This window comes from Crassostrea angulata, chromosome 9, assembly GCF_025612915.1.
Source record: "Crassostrea angulata isolate pt1a10 chromosome 9, ASM2561291v2, whole genome shotgun sequence".
Taxonomy (NCBI): Eukaryota; Metazoa; Mollusca; class Bivalvia; order Ostreida; family Ostreidae; genus Magallana; species Magallana angulata.
In genome coordinates, this window is record NC_069119.1 from 1,219,123 (window position 1) to 1,233,760 (window position 14,638).

Here is a 14,638-nt window from a genome sequence, read left to right on the forward strand (position 1 = left end):
ATAATTAAAAATGAACATCATCAATTTACAGTGTGATAATCTTTGCTTCCTTTGTCAGATATACATGTGAAGTATGTTCATAATTTTCATTTTGATTCATAAGATCCGTATTTTGAAAAATGACATAAAAGATTTTTCTTTTCCCACCATTTTTGCATTTTAGCGTTAAACGGCTTTTTTTCAAGCAGTCTTGTTTTACTGAAGACATCGAGCGATTGCTTGAAAAATAGTATTATAATTATATAGTTCTTTGACAAAAAGAAACTTAATACATGACTGTGTATATATTACCGTGGGAGGATCCGTATTTGGGGGGGGGGGGGGGTGGCGTCGATTTTTCAATATATGTAAATGCTTTCTGTTTCAGATCGGTGGGGGTGGGGGGGGGGGGGGTTGGAGGCGTTCGTTTTTCAAAATGTCAAAAAAGTAAATTGAATTTATTTTAAAATAAGTTATGGTACTCCATTGGTGTTTCTACCGCGTCTGTTATGTGTTTATAACGCTTTTAGTGCGTTGACAGCCATCGGACACAACTATACTAATAGAACTGTCTATAACAGCAGAAACCTGCATGTAAGCAGGTATGACAATTCTGTTGTGTTTGCAAATATTCTAAGACTTTACATGACGTGATATTTACATTGAGAGTATAATTTCCCTTACGATTGAAATGGAGATCTGCGGTGTTCATTTTGTCTGCACCGCTTGGTGTGTTTTAGGACCGACAACATTTGAAATAAAAAAATTGAAGTGCATGCCATTTTTTTCTGATGTTACCAGCTCATAAATAATTTCAAATTAATGTTAACAGTCTTTTTGTGATCCAACCTTTATAGAGTAATGTCTTGAAATAAACAGTGAAATTGAAGTTAAAGGTGTACTTCGCTTGAAACCTCTTCATTTTTAACTTGTTATGACGCAAGGAATAAATAGCTACGCTCTATACTGAAATTCCAAGGTCTTGTTTAAATTATCCTACTTCCTGACCTCTTATATGTTTCTAAATTAATGTTAACGGTCTTTTTGTGGGCCCGTATTTTCAGGTTAATGTCTTCTTCCTAATTCACGAATTATCTCTCAAGTAGTTTTACTAAAATCGTTTCTAATAAATACAACTTTTTTCAAGCTGTTGAAAAGTGATCCCGAGTATAAGTTTCAGGAATTCTCTCTCTTCAATTTTAAGTTTTGCTTGATAACAATAATGATTTATGATAAAGAGTACATGTAAGAACTCAGTATCCTGTTATCAAACGGTGTAAATAAAACTAAGATGACGACCATTTGATCCTGAATGGGGGGGGGGTAGTATTTATATAGACAAGCATTTACTTCCATTTATTCTTGGGTCTAAATTCTGAATAAATAAGTTAACAAGAAACATTCACAGAGAATTCAGTGTCCTTTCTGTCAGATTTTGTTCCTACATGTAGCTAAAGATTATTCAAATGTACCAAAACGGAATACATATACACTGTACTGGTCCTCAAAAAAAATTACAAATCTAATTTGAACAGCCCCTGTTTTACGTACTTTTGCTCAGTCTCAGAGGAATAAATAATTATAAATTCTCTCGTGTTTCTAGAGCTATGGCGATAATGTTTTTAATGAGTTCTGTGAATTCGAATTAGACTTTTAAAATGAACATTGCATTTAAAACACACATATGATTGAATAACATTTTCGTTCGTTTAAAGTTCGACTATAGAAATAACTTTCTTGTGTAGATAAGTGATATTTGGCCCATACGTTGAAAGTTACATGTATGTCACAATATCTTGGTTTTATCGCAATAACAAATTTAAACCTGTACGTATTACTTTGATTATCATCTAAATTTTATCAACATAAATAACTTTAATTGATTGTAAAATATCTCTCTCTCTCTCTCTCTCTCTCTCTCTCTCTCTCTCTCTCTCTCTCTCTCTCTCTCTCTCTCTCTCTCTGTTCGGCACTTTCAAATGGAGACCATAATACGCATTAGATGTTTTGACAATGCGCCGTTATTAATACTAAACTTGGACAATTAATGGCTTCTATGACTGTCACCACAACCAGCTAACTGTTGTTTTAAGAATTTAAGGATGAAAGATTTGGGAATATTGTTTGCAAAATAATAGCGGTTGGTATAATCATTTATTTCTCAAAGTATTGAACAGGAAAAAACCAAATATTTGTAAATCAACATCATATCTATTTTGAAAGTAGAATTGTTCATAAAATAGGGGGGGGGGGTTTAATTAGGTTCACATAATAATAATAAAATAATCATAGTGCTTACAGCTATTGCACCACAATCGTTATCGCATTACATTAACGAGTAAACTTAATCAGATAGAACATACAACACTATATAAATAGTGCTTGTTTGGGGGGGGGGGGGGGGTAACAGTTGAAATTGACACCCCCTCAAAAACCATTGTCAAGCGTTTAAGATATACTACATTTTTATAGGAATGACTTGAATTTTACAGCGTACCTTACGCGCTTAATTTACGCGCATGTAACAATTCATTATGTTAAACCCGTTGCAAAGTAAATTGCTAACGCTGATGGTAATAGAACCGAATAACAACTGCGTCTTAACCAATCAGATTTCAGTATTTAAAATGAAAGTATAATAAATAAATGAAGATGGTTCACCCCTACCCACCCCGTGCGTAAAGAGTTTTTTTTACCTATAACTCTAAAATAAATCTTGCTTACCAAAAGCTTATTATTGCCAAAATAATAAAATTCCTTATCCATGGGGGGGGGGGGGGGGGTCAGTGTACCTATAACTGCAGTTTTCAATATTACTTTTAATATTTCCTTATTTTCATTTCAATTCGGAAATGACGGGTCTGACCGATCCCCGATGATATGTGCCTGGATGGTTAGGTCTTACACTTTGCCCCCCCCCCAAAAAAAAGAGAGAGGGCGCTAAGCCCCGTAGCCCCCCCCCCCGGTTCCAACGCCTATGTAACATATATTATAGTAGTTAATATATATGTACATACGTGCATGGTGTTTGAACTACTTTTGATTAAAAAAAAAACCCACATTTTTATTTTAAACCTGGTAAATTAAAACATTGATAACACAGACTATCATAAGTTAACTATTTGTAATTTTTTTCAGCAAAGCTAGTTTTTTTTTTTAATGACATTAATGTGTTGCATTTCAATTTTTTAATTTGGGGTCCTTTCTTAAACTTGGAATTTTATACATGTAGTCAAATAATCAAAATGCGTTGATATTATTATTTTCAATACAATTCATTTTTTTCATTCGGGCCTGCAAAATGTAACCTCAAATTTAAATTATGATACACAATATGCAGGCATCTGACGTTATAAAATTTTCTCAGGTGCCCGTGTTACACATATCTTTAGTGAATGTGCGTGTGTTATGTACACTTTTATCTTGATCAGAGTGTGTAATAGAGTCATTCTTTTCGAATAATTTTAGTGGCTCTGAAAAGAGCCGTTTCTCATAATTCATGATACTGGTTGATAGGACGGTAGCTGTGAAATCATTGGACCATGACATCTCCATCCTCTTCCTCTTCTTCTGAGTCACGCCTGACTTGTTGCATCTCCTGAGCTTTGATCATGGCGTATTCGTAGTAAACGTTGCGTAGACCCTCGATTGCCGCCAGGCGCAGACGTAGAGATTACCGAAAGGAACGACGACCGGAAGCATGCGCCATTCGGTATCGTCTGCTGGCGGAGGAAAGTTTCTCGTTGAGCATCACAATCTGGAGGCAGGCTTTCTTGAAGTAAATTTCAGAGTGGTCTAATTTCTTGGCTAACTGCATCACGTTGGCGGAAGACATTCTGCTTTTGTTGTCAACTATCTGTGGAATAATATGGTTTTTCGTGTCGATACGGTTTTTATAAGGATTTTGTCGGGGTTCCTTTGATAAGGCTTCCTCTTATGAGCGGTCTGAAATACCGCGACAAATGGCGCCGATGTCGGCATTGCGTTCCGAATCAAAGCCGCTATCTGGTTTTTAACAATGCCACAATTCACCGCCACAATCTTGAGATAAATTCTGATTTTTAGGGTAAAAAATGGTTAAGCAAGTTCTTAATGTATATTCATTCAGGGTATGACCGAAAAAGTTATTTCGAAGTGAAACCATATAAAGTATTATTTTTAAGAACAAAAATTAAAACAAGGACTGAAGATATGGCCTAAAAATTGAAACCATCGAAATAATTTAAATTTTGCAAGCTAGATCTGTAAAAATTGTCAAGTGTTATATAGAACCAATTTTCTTAAATTGGATTCTGTATAAGACTATGAATTATACTTTTAATATTACATGTAATTTACATAAGTAGTTCCATTGATTTCCATATAAGTTTTAAGTTTGAAAATATATTTCATACTTGTTATTAAAACAACTTGTTTTACAATTATGCAACAAGAAAGTTCTAATTCTGTTGTTATAAAAGCAAAATTTTAAGAATAAATTTTTCATTTTATTTGTTATATTTCCATAGAAAATCAGTAACAGACATAAAAAGTCCCTAATAAACTTAATCGATTTTCCTAAGAAATAGAAAAAAAATACTAATGTGTTTTATCATGTATAAACCTGTGGGTTTTTTTTTAGCGATGCTGCTTAAGTTAAGTTTATGTATTTTTTTTTTCATTTTCCACATGTTTACTCAGTAAAATAAACACTGAATGTTGAAAGGGACTACTTTACATTGATAAAATATCGATAGTTTTTTTAAAATGCTTAGTAGTTCTAATACAAATGTAGTTACATTCAATTACGGTCTTCATATATTCCACGGGAGAAACTTTTTTTTTTGGGGGGGGGGGGGGGGGGGGTAAGGGGCGCAGTTCGGTGTTTTTTTTCAAAACATTGTACCTTGTCTACGGCAAATCTTATCATTCTAGGTCTGTTCCCGTTCTGTAACGTTTACGCTATATACGCGTATAGCTTGCTTTATATTTCATATTTTGGAAAGAAAGATAAATGATGGGGGACCTTAAAAAATATCAATCCACCCGTAATCAATTTCAATGACGTACTGGTAATTGAACTGTTTATCTTTACCCCCCCCCCCCCCCCCATCAAACTCAGGTACAACCGAGTTAATCATCTGGGCAGAACACCCAAACCTCCTCTGTGTAACATTGATGTTCGGGACTTTTGTTTTTTTTTAATCACCCCAAATTAAATATTTTCGTTGTACCCTACAAATTACCCAAAACATACTACGTCTAAAATCAATATAAATGTAACTTTTAGTAGTCATGGGAATGCGCGGATCTAGATGAGAGTCGAAGCCCCCTCCCCCCCCCCCCCCACCCCCCCCCGAAAAATTCAACCTTATTTAATTCACAAAGTAAAATATCGACGAAACCTATGATCCTTCTCCAAACAAAGTACCCCCCCCTCCCCGCCCTGGGAAATTATCTGAACCCGCACATGATCGATAGGATTCTCATTATATATGCCCCCTGCGAACTCTACTTATACCAGACATTTACCATATGACATATTGGAATTAATTGAAAAAGATCTTTTGTATTACAAAGAAAAAGGTGATGTCTTGATTTGTGGTGATTTCAATGCTCGTACTGCAGATAAATTAGATGTTATTACGGATGACACCCCAAAGTACCTTCCTTTGTTTGATTCATATTCTGTTGATAATACTACCAGAGTAAGACGAAGTCATGATACTGTATTAGACACAAGAGGGAAAGAGTTGCTTGAATTTTGTATACAAATCAATTACGCATTATGAATGGAAGATGTTTAGGAGACATTTTTGGGCATTATACCTGTTTCAATCCCTTAGGTCAGAGTACTGTTGATTATTTATTAGCAGCTAAAAAAATTACAAAACAGCTTCTATATTTTAAAGTTTCTGAATTTATTCCTACCCTATCTGACTGTCATTGCAAAATATCATGGGAAATTTTAGCCAAATTTCAACATTCTTTACCCACCAGATCAGAGGAAGGGTTGCATAAAGTCCCCATTAATTACACTTGGACAGAAGGGTCGTTTATAAGATTTCAAGACGCTCTTAATTCACCAAATATTCAATCAAAAATCAATAATTTCCTGTCCAGAGCAGAATGTACACATGAGAAAATATCTGAATTAATTTCTGACTTTGAAAATATTATTTTATCATCAGCTGAACTGTCGCTCAAAAAACCAAACTTTAAGAATAAAAATAAAGTTAAAAACAAAAAATGGTTTGACGCAGACTTGGGTAAAATGCGAGCAAGAGTTGTTGCTCAAGGTAAACTATATTGTAAATCCCCCAAGGACCCCATTATCAGAGGGCACTACTATAAATTATACAGGGAATATAACAAATTAAGGAAGATGAAATATAGAAAATTTAGAAGCGACATTATTAACAAGCTAGATTCTTTGCGGATAGATGACCCAAAACAATATTGGAAACTTGTAAATGATCTAAGGGCAGAAAAAGCTGATTCAACTAATTATCCAGTAGAACCTAAATCTTTACATTCATCAGTGGACAAAAACTTTGAAGACAGATTTAGAGAATTAAATTTTCTACTTGCAGAAAAAGAACGTAAACATAACATATTTAATAAACTAGACAACATAATAACAAACAAAGAAATATCTGCTGCAATTTCTTCTTTGAAATGTGGAAAAGCAAAAGGGTTAGATCTTATATCGAATGAAATGTTGAAAAGTGGACACACATTTCTCATACCTTGTTTGTTGAAACTATTTAATTTATGCTTTTCCTTTAGTTATTACCCAGAGCAATGGGCTAAGGGATATATCACTCCTATATTCAAATCAAATGATCCCTGTGACCCAAACAATTATCGTGGAGTAACTATAACAAGTAATCTTGGCAAACTTTTCAATACTATTTTGAACACCAGATTAGATAACTTCCTAAGTGAAAATAATCTAATACACCCTTGTCAGGTTGGATTCACAAAACATGCCAGAACCTCTGATCATTGTTTTATTGTTAAATGTTTAATTGATAAATATTGTAATACAAAAGAAGGTAGATTATATGCCTGCTTTATAGATTTTCATAAAGCTTTTGATAGTGTTGTTCACAATGGATTGAAACTAAAACTACTACAACATAATGTGGGAACAAAATTTTATTGTATCATTAATAATATGTATATGAAAAGTGAAGCATGTGTTAAATATGATAATTTTCTTACCTCCTCATTTCCTATCAAATTAGGGGTGCGTCAAGGAGACAATTTGAGCCCCACATTATTTAAAATGTTTATAAATGACCTGCCATCATATTTACAGGGCTGTATTGACTCTATATCATTATACTCAAAAAACATAGACTGTTTAATGTATGCTGATGACATAGTAATCTTTTCATCATCACCAGAAGGACTTCAGCAAAAATTAAATGCTTTAGAGAAATATTGTGATGACTGGGGTATGCAAGTTAATTCCAATAAAACAAAAATTATTATATTTAATAAAGCTGGGAGAACAATAAACCATAAATTTAGTTACAAAAATTTCAATATTGAATGTGTACCAAATTACAAATACTTAGGCATTCATTTCGCAGCTTCAGGGACTTTCTCACTGGCTAAGGTGGAATTACACAAAAAGGGACTGAAAGCTTATTTCAAACTACGAAAAGACTTTCTGAGTCTAAACCCCGGGATATCGACTAGCTTAAATGTATTTGACCACACTATAAAGCCAATTTTACTTTATGGCTCTGAAATATGGGGAATCTTTAACGTCAATAACATAAAAATAAAACAGTCTAATGATATACTGATACAACAATGTTATAACAACTTAATAGCTGAAACTTTACATCTCAAATTTTGTAAAACCATATTGGGGTTGAATAAGAAAAGTATGAACCATGCTTCACTTTCTGAACTAGGAAGATTTCCTCTACATTATGATATTGTCAATAGATTACTAAAATATTGCTACAGATTAGAAAATTTAACAACAGAGTTTCCTCTATTAAAAGATGCATTTGTATGTAGTAAAGAACTTCATTTCGCCCAGAATACAACTTGGTATTCCTCTATTGAAAAGCTACTAAACATTCTTAATATTCAAAACATAATGACATATTCTAAAAAAGACTTTGTTACTTCTTTAAAACAATCTCAGACTAAAAAATATTTGATGGATTGGCAGTACTCAAATGAAACACTTAAAGATGGCAAACTTGTTACTTATTTATTTTTGAAAACTAACTTCAGACTGGAAAAGTATTTAACTATTTTAAGACCTGAATACAGAAAGCCAATCTGTAGACTGCGGATATCAGCGCATAGACTTTTTATTGAATCGGGCAGATATAATAACATACCTAGAACAGAAAGAATATGCAAAAATTGTACACTTAATAAAGTTGAAGATGAAGAACATTTTCTTATCCAATGCAGCAAATTTACAAAAGAAAGAGAGGAACTATTTGATTTAATTTCATCTAAAGAAAAACATTTTACTAGTTTAGAAGATAAACAAAAATTATTTTGGATTCTAAACTGTGAAGAATTAAATATATTAAAGTAAATCCACCCTCCTGTGACGTCATACATTTTACATAAACCATGAATGCTTTAAAATTCTTGCAAGAAAATTTGTAATTTCTATGTTATCATAGGTGCACATCAAAAACTCAAATCATTGTTTACTTGGAGATATTTAATAAGCGTTTTTCATCCTTATATTCGACATAATTCAATAATGACAAAGGGAATAACTCTTTTCTACTTTTCTCTAAGTGATATATCTAAATGCTATAATTTTTCTAATGTAAACAATTTTTTCTTTTTTTTAAATTAATTTTAGTTTTCTGGCATATTAAGCAATAAAATTTAAATAGACAAACAAGTATCCATCCACTTATATTTATTTTTTAAACAAAAAAAAGTGTGATTTTCAGATGATAATTTCAGTCTTTGGTTTTTATTACCTTACATCTTAAATAGGATGGATACATACATATTTTATTTAATTTTTGATGAAATTAAAGTCCAATAAGTTAAAAAAAAGTAAAGTTATTAACTTTGAACCCATAATTTTATAGATACGGAGTTACCTTAAACTCTGTTGGTAAATTTTTACAAAAGGCATTGCCTTAATTTGTATTTCCTATTCAAATATTGTTTTTTTATTGTTCAATCATATGATAAACTATTTCAAATTTGTATGTGCATTTGTATCTTGACATATTTATGTATGGTGTTTAACATAAATATATAGAAGACACTATATTGAATGTATGGAAACATCCATAATTATACATATATATATATACATATATACTATTTAATTGTTCATGTCTGTCATAGTTCTTTTAATCATCCAGCTCTTTCCCTCTTGTATATGTTTATTGAATGTTTTATGTTCATTGGATGTTGTATGTCAACAGTCTTCATGTTGCCCCTTGAGGGCCCTTAATTGGTTAATAAAGAAATTGAAATTGAAATTGAATTGAAATTGATTCTCATTCCAGGGGCGTCGGAAAGCATTTCATATTGCATGGGGCGGCGAATTTGATAGAAAATAAGGTGGGGCGGGGAGTGAACTGGATTTGACTTAAAATGATGATATCCTACGATATGTACCTTATATGAAATTATAATATAATTAACATTTTATATTGTAGTAGATAAATACTAAAATATTAGTATTAATTGTAGTAGATAAATACTTAAATAGAACAGCGCTTTGTACTATAATTAATATGCTCATACATTGTAATATTCTCCTGAACGTAGCCTAGTCACGGTAGAATTGCCTAAGGGGGTTAAGGGTGAGGGACCGCTTTCTTTGCGAGTGGAGGGGGGGGGGGGGGTACATTTCAAGTCGGGTTCGTAATACAGAGACCAGTCGTCTGGATGATGCTCTTAGTATGCAATGATGATATGCATTTGTTTCTACTTCCTTGAAGGGGTTGTAATGGTCGAATGTGAAGGTACTGTACACACAGCACTCTTGAGTCCCGTTCTTGTTGGAAGCCTCTGCCTTCCCATGCAGGTCTCTGCTCCTGATGACTCTGAAAGCCATTTCAGCTGTTTTGCAAAATTTATTGAAGTAGTCTGTGGGAAGCTTTCTCTCAGTCTGCTCTACTGCAGTACAGTATGTAAAAACTGTTCACTTAGCACAGGAATGACAATATCCATGTTGTTTAAATGATGTGGTTGCCTCCCTTTGACTAGTTGCCAACATCTAGTAGGTCTTTTAATAATGATGCAATTTTTAAATTTTACATACATACTGGCTTATACATCATTCCAATTATTTTGATACAAGTTAAATGCATGGATTTTAATCTATGTTTCATAATCCCAGATTACACATAGTGAATTAAATGTAGTTATTAATAAATGGTCTTAATTTTGCAAAAGTAATTGAGCATAATTTTTTTTTTAATAATGTCAGTTTACAAAATGTTTTGTTTCACTCTAAGGTGCCCACAACCAAGAAGATAACGGTGCCCCCAGTCGCTAGACTGTTTCTTCCTCTCTGATGCTGACGGTGGATTGTTGACCAGTTCCGTCATTTCAGGAGATCAGATTTTGTATGCACAAGGTATAATTCACAAAGCTTGCATCAATGCAGCCTTGTTGTGCGGCAGAGTATTTGGTTTAAAGCCATAGGAATGCCCTTTCTCAAATGTTTGCATGATTCAAATAGAGCGTAAAAATTATCTCCCAATTATATCAACAGCAGGGGTTTAGAGAAATGGAAATATTAGTAAATAATTTGTTTATCATCATCCTTCCATATTCCATTTAATTCATTAGAATATATTCTTGCTAATTAATGTTCTCAATCCAGAATTAACAATTTTGCATCTTAAATATTGACATTTCATGATCAGTCATTTTAGCATCTCTACCTGAAATTTGGGTAAAATCCAGCCTTTTTTAAAAGCTTACATATCTTAAAACAAGCACTTTTTTCATATTTCACATGTATTTTACTTGTTACAGTCATCAAATAGCAGTCAATTCATCTCAGATATTGCTGTCAGCCCACACTCATTACTGCACTCGCTAAGAGAGAGAAAGAGGGCCTCATACCCCACTGCTCCACTGACCACAGACAGGCAGTATAACTGCTGCTTCAACGAAGACAAATTGGTACCGGTACTTATATGTACAAACTTTGTTCTTCTATTTGATATAATATAATTCATCTCCCTCTTTTAAATTAAATTACTTGTTAGCATGACAATTGGACAATTGCTGACCCTGCAGGCACCACTGTTATGACGCCATCGTGTGGTTGATGTCAAATTTAAAAGGCTAGTTGCTAGTGAACAATACATTGATTTCTTTGTTTGAAGTTTTATTTAAAAACAAATTATCATCAATCATTCATAAGCAGTTTCATGTATATCTATGTCAATATACTCATTGTCTAAATACATTTTAAGAATCTTGTAAGCAGTTCTGCAAAATTGTTCAGATAAAAACACCAAGGGACAGACTATTCCACAATAGGTTTCTATTAAGTTTGAACAGAAGATACAAGATTAGCACGAAAATAAAACATCTACTCTAATTCTAAAGGTTTAAAGGTAAGTCACAACAATTGTCTAATTGGATATGAATTCTGATTGTGTTAATATACTGGTATCACTCCTCTATATAAGTACATATAATGGGCCTCAGTCCCTTTGTGGCCTCGCTCCATTGCTGGTAAAGAATTAAGTGCTACCTGTCTGTTAACCCATCATGTGTAATTAAAACATGTCACACAGAGTTTGCTGATAACCACATGTAACAAATACAGTCCATTCATTCTAATGTAACAAACACAGATTATAGACACAGTCAAAACATGCACTTTATATATACATCTAATAGCATAAGGAGTTTGTCTATATATAATATACATGTACATAGAATCACTTGATATATACATGTGATACATAAACACAGTCTGTTTACATGTAATATATAAATATGGCCTGTTTTCTTGAGATTTGATATGCAATATTAAAGAACAATTTGTTTACATACAAACATATGATATATAAACAAATAAAGATTGAAGAAATGGAATGATTAACTCATGACAACCTAACACAGATACAGTTAGACAGAATGTTTACATCTTGTAGACACGGTCTGTTTATGTGTGAAACATTAAATTATCCACACACAGCGTGTTTACATCTGATACACATCATATGATGACATGTAATGTGTATAGTTTGTTTACATTATATCTACACACAGTATGGCATATCTACTTAAACGCTTTGTTTACATAAAATTTAAACGGTTCATTGATTTACATGTATAAATATTGTATTTTCTTCACTTTACCTGTGTCTCTCTCAGCCACAAAGAGGTTGTCTCTGGTGTCCACACATAGACCCCATGGAAGCTGTAAATCAGAGTTGTCAATGTAGCGGAGGAACTGTCCGTCCTGATCCAGGATGTGGATACAGTGGTTGTAATTGTCTGCTGTCAGGATCCGACCCTGGCTGTCTGTTGTGATGCCACGTGGATTAAATGATCCCTTGGTAGTAGAGGGAGGACCAGTGTAGGTAAACCGGACTTTCCCGGCCTTATTGACCACCACTACTGCACGGGCTCCACTGTCTGACACACAGATATCTAGGTTCCTGTTCTCACTGATGTATTTATCTCCACATGGTGAATAGAGAGGTTGTCCTTTGTCATCATACTGAATACTTTGTTTCTCTGTGGAGCCAGAGTAACGCACAACTTTTGTTTGTACATCATCATCACTATCACTATCATCTTTATCATCATTGTCCATGACAATCAGGAGGTCACCAGACGAGGTACTACAGACACCAAGAGGTGTCCACCTCCATAGTGTGATCACTGTCTGTATCTTTGTATTCTTTACTATGTTCACAGTTCTGACTCTGTAATCAGTAAAAACTAGACCCCCACTCCTTGTCACTGCTATGTCCCGTGGCATGTTCCCTGACCATGTTTGGATGGACTTCAGTAGTTCCCCCTGGAGGTTGTAGAGGTTCATCTTGTTGTTAAAACAACCACACGTCCATACTTCTGTATCATTCAGACACGTCACACCGTATAGAGATCCATACCCTGTGTCTATAGCTGTGATGACCTGGGGTACATCCATCAGAGACCGGTTTGGGGGAGAGGACTCGGCTCCCTGGGGCGGCATGCTGTAGTCTTGTTCCTCTGTTGTAAAAGATAATGCTGACAGAGAACCAAACTGTTTAATCAGCTGATCTGTGTGGATTTCCTGAGGCCTAAAGTTTGGTAAGGACACTTTTAGTTTAGGAGGCATTCTTCTAAATTCAGCAATCCTGGATTTGTACTCAGAGACAAGGCAGACATCTTTGGAGTTCAGTAACTTCTTCAACTCAGCAATGGTCTGTGTGATTTCAGAAATGGTGCATGCGATTTCATTTTCCTGTTTATTTAGGATGGGCAGGTGTTTGGATTCCATTTCCTCCACGTTAGAATTCATGTTTGTGATAATGGTGTCTATTTCTCTGTGCCAGACTTCTCCTTGTTTGTCAATTGTTGTTGTCAATTTCCGGGAGTTTTTACTCAGATTAGCTTTCTGCACTGGGATGTTAGATGCAATCGCTTTGTATTTAGGATAAATGGATTTTTCTAATTCTTGCAAATCTCTTTGTAAAATTTCTGTTTTAATTTCAAAACTTTTGAAAATGTCAATTTGTTTATGCCCTGAATGTTTTCCAGAGGAAATACACTTTGCACAAATAGGAATGTCACATTGTTCACAATGGAGTTCACATTGTTTGGTGGGGTGTTTTCTACATTTAGGATTGCTTAAAGTGGTTAGATATTGTTTAAGTGGCACCACTTTATGAACAATAGAGGAACCAGAGAAATGTTTCTCTACACAGTCTTTACACAGATGTGTATGACAAACTTCACAGTACATGGGGGCCACAGAGTCCTGACACAGGGTGCAGCGTACAACATCCTGGGTACTGTTCCAGGGGTCCATGGTTAGGGAATCCTTCTAACTATAGGGGAACTAAACCTGAAAAGTAAATTCAGTATAAATATATGATGCATACATGTATTATCTTGGTTTGATTAATGTGTACTTAAAAGTAAGATTCAGATATATTCTATTTCATGGATAAAATTTACATTTGTGTAGAGTCATACATGTACACGTATAATTTCTTTTATATTTTTTATGACTGATTACAAAAATGAATGAATTTAAACATAAGAAAATATTTGTCCAAACGATTTTCGACTATTAAGAAAACACAATTAAATTGTGGATTATAAAACTTACCTAATGTTACCCCATTCGTATACTTCTGGTCTTCATGATCTAACATGGTGGGCTTATGGTGTTTATTCTTCCTGGTCGGTTGCTACTTCACGCAAGATTACGTGAATGAATTTAATGCCAGGTAGTAATTTGTGCTTGTGTATGTGTTGGTCCAGAAACCAGGTCACCCATTGTTGGGAGGTTTAAATAGATCTGACTATTTTATAATTATTAGGTACATGGTTTATATTTTTATTATGAGAATAATATTTAACGTCTGGTGCCTGTGTGCTAAACATATTTGATTCAGCTTTAAAATGTTGGCTATTTTTAGTTTTAAAGAAATAAAATTTGTTTCTTATGACTAGAGATCTTTTTCTTAAA

The 14,638-nt window shown here is 33.9% G+C and overlaps 1 protein-coding gene across 1 annotated transcript; it reads right to left on the reverse strand.

Annotated features, from left to right (window-relative positions):
* Positions 1 to 11,319: 11,319 nt before the first annotated feature.
* On the reverse strand, positions 11,320 to 14,608 carry LOC128162573 (uncharacterized). The gene is made up of 2 exons (XM_052825820.1): positions 14,276 to 14,608; positions 11,320 to 14,008 (listed from the first exon to the last, which is right to left on the reverse strand). Exon 2 carries the CDS (start codon positions 13,970 to 13,972, stop codon positions 12,275 to 12,277), a length of 1,698 nt encoding a protein of 565 aa, XP_052681780.1. The 5' UTR covers positions 13,973 to 14,008; positions 14,276 to 14,608; the 3' UTR covers positions 11,320 to 12,274.
* Positions 14,609 to 14,638: the final 30 nt, after the last annotated feature.

What these genes read in the sequence shown, in the direction of transcription:
- LOC128162573 (XM_052825820.1), bottom strand. Translation starts at nt 13,972, where the DNA reads ATGGACCCCTGGAACAGTACCCAGGATGTTGTACGCTGCACCCTGTGT.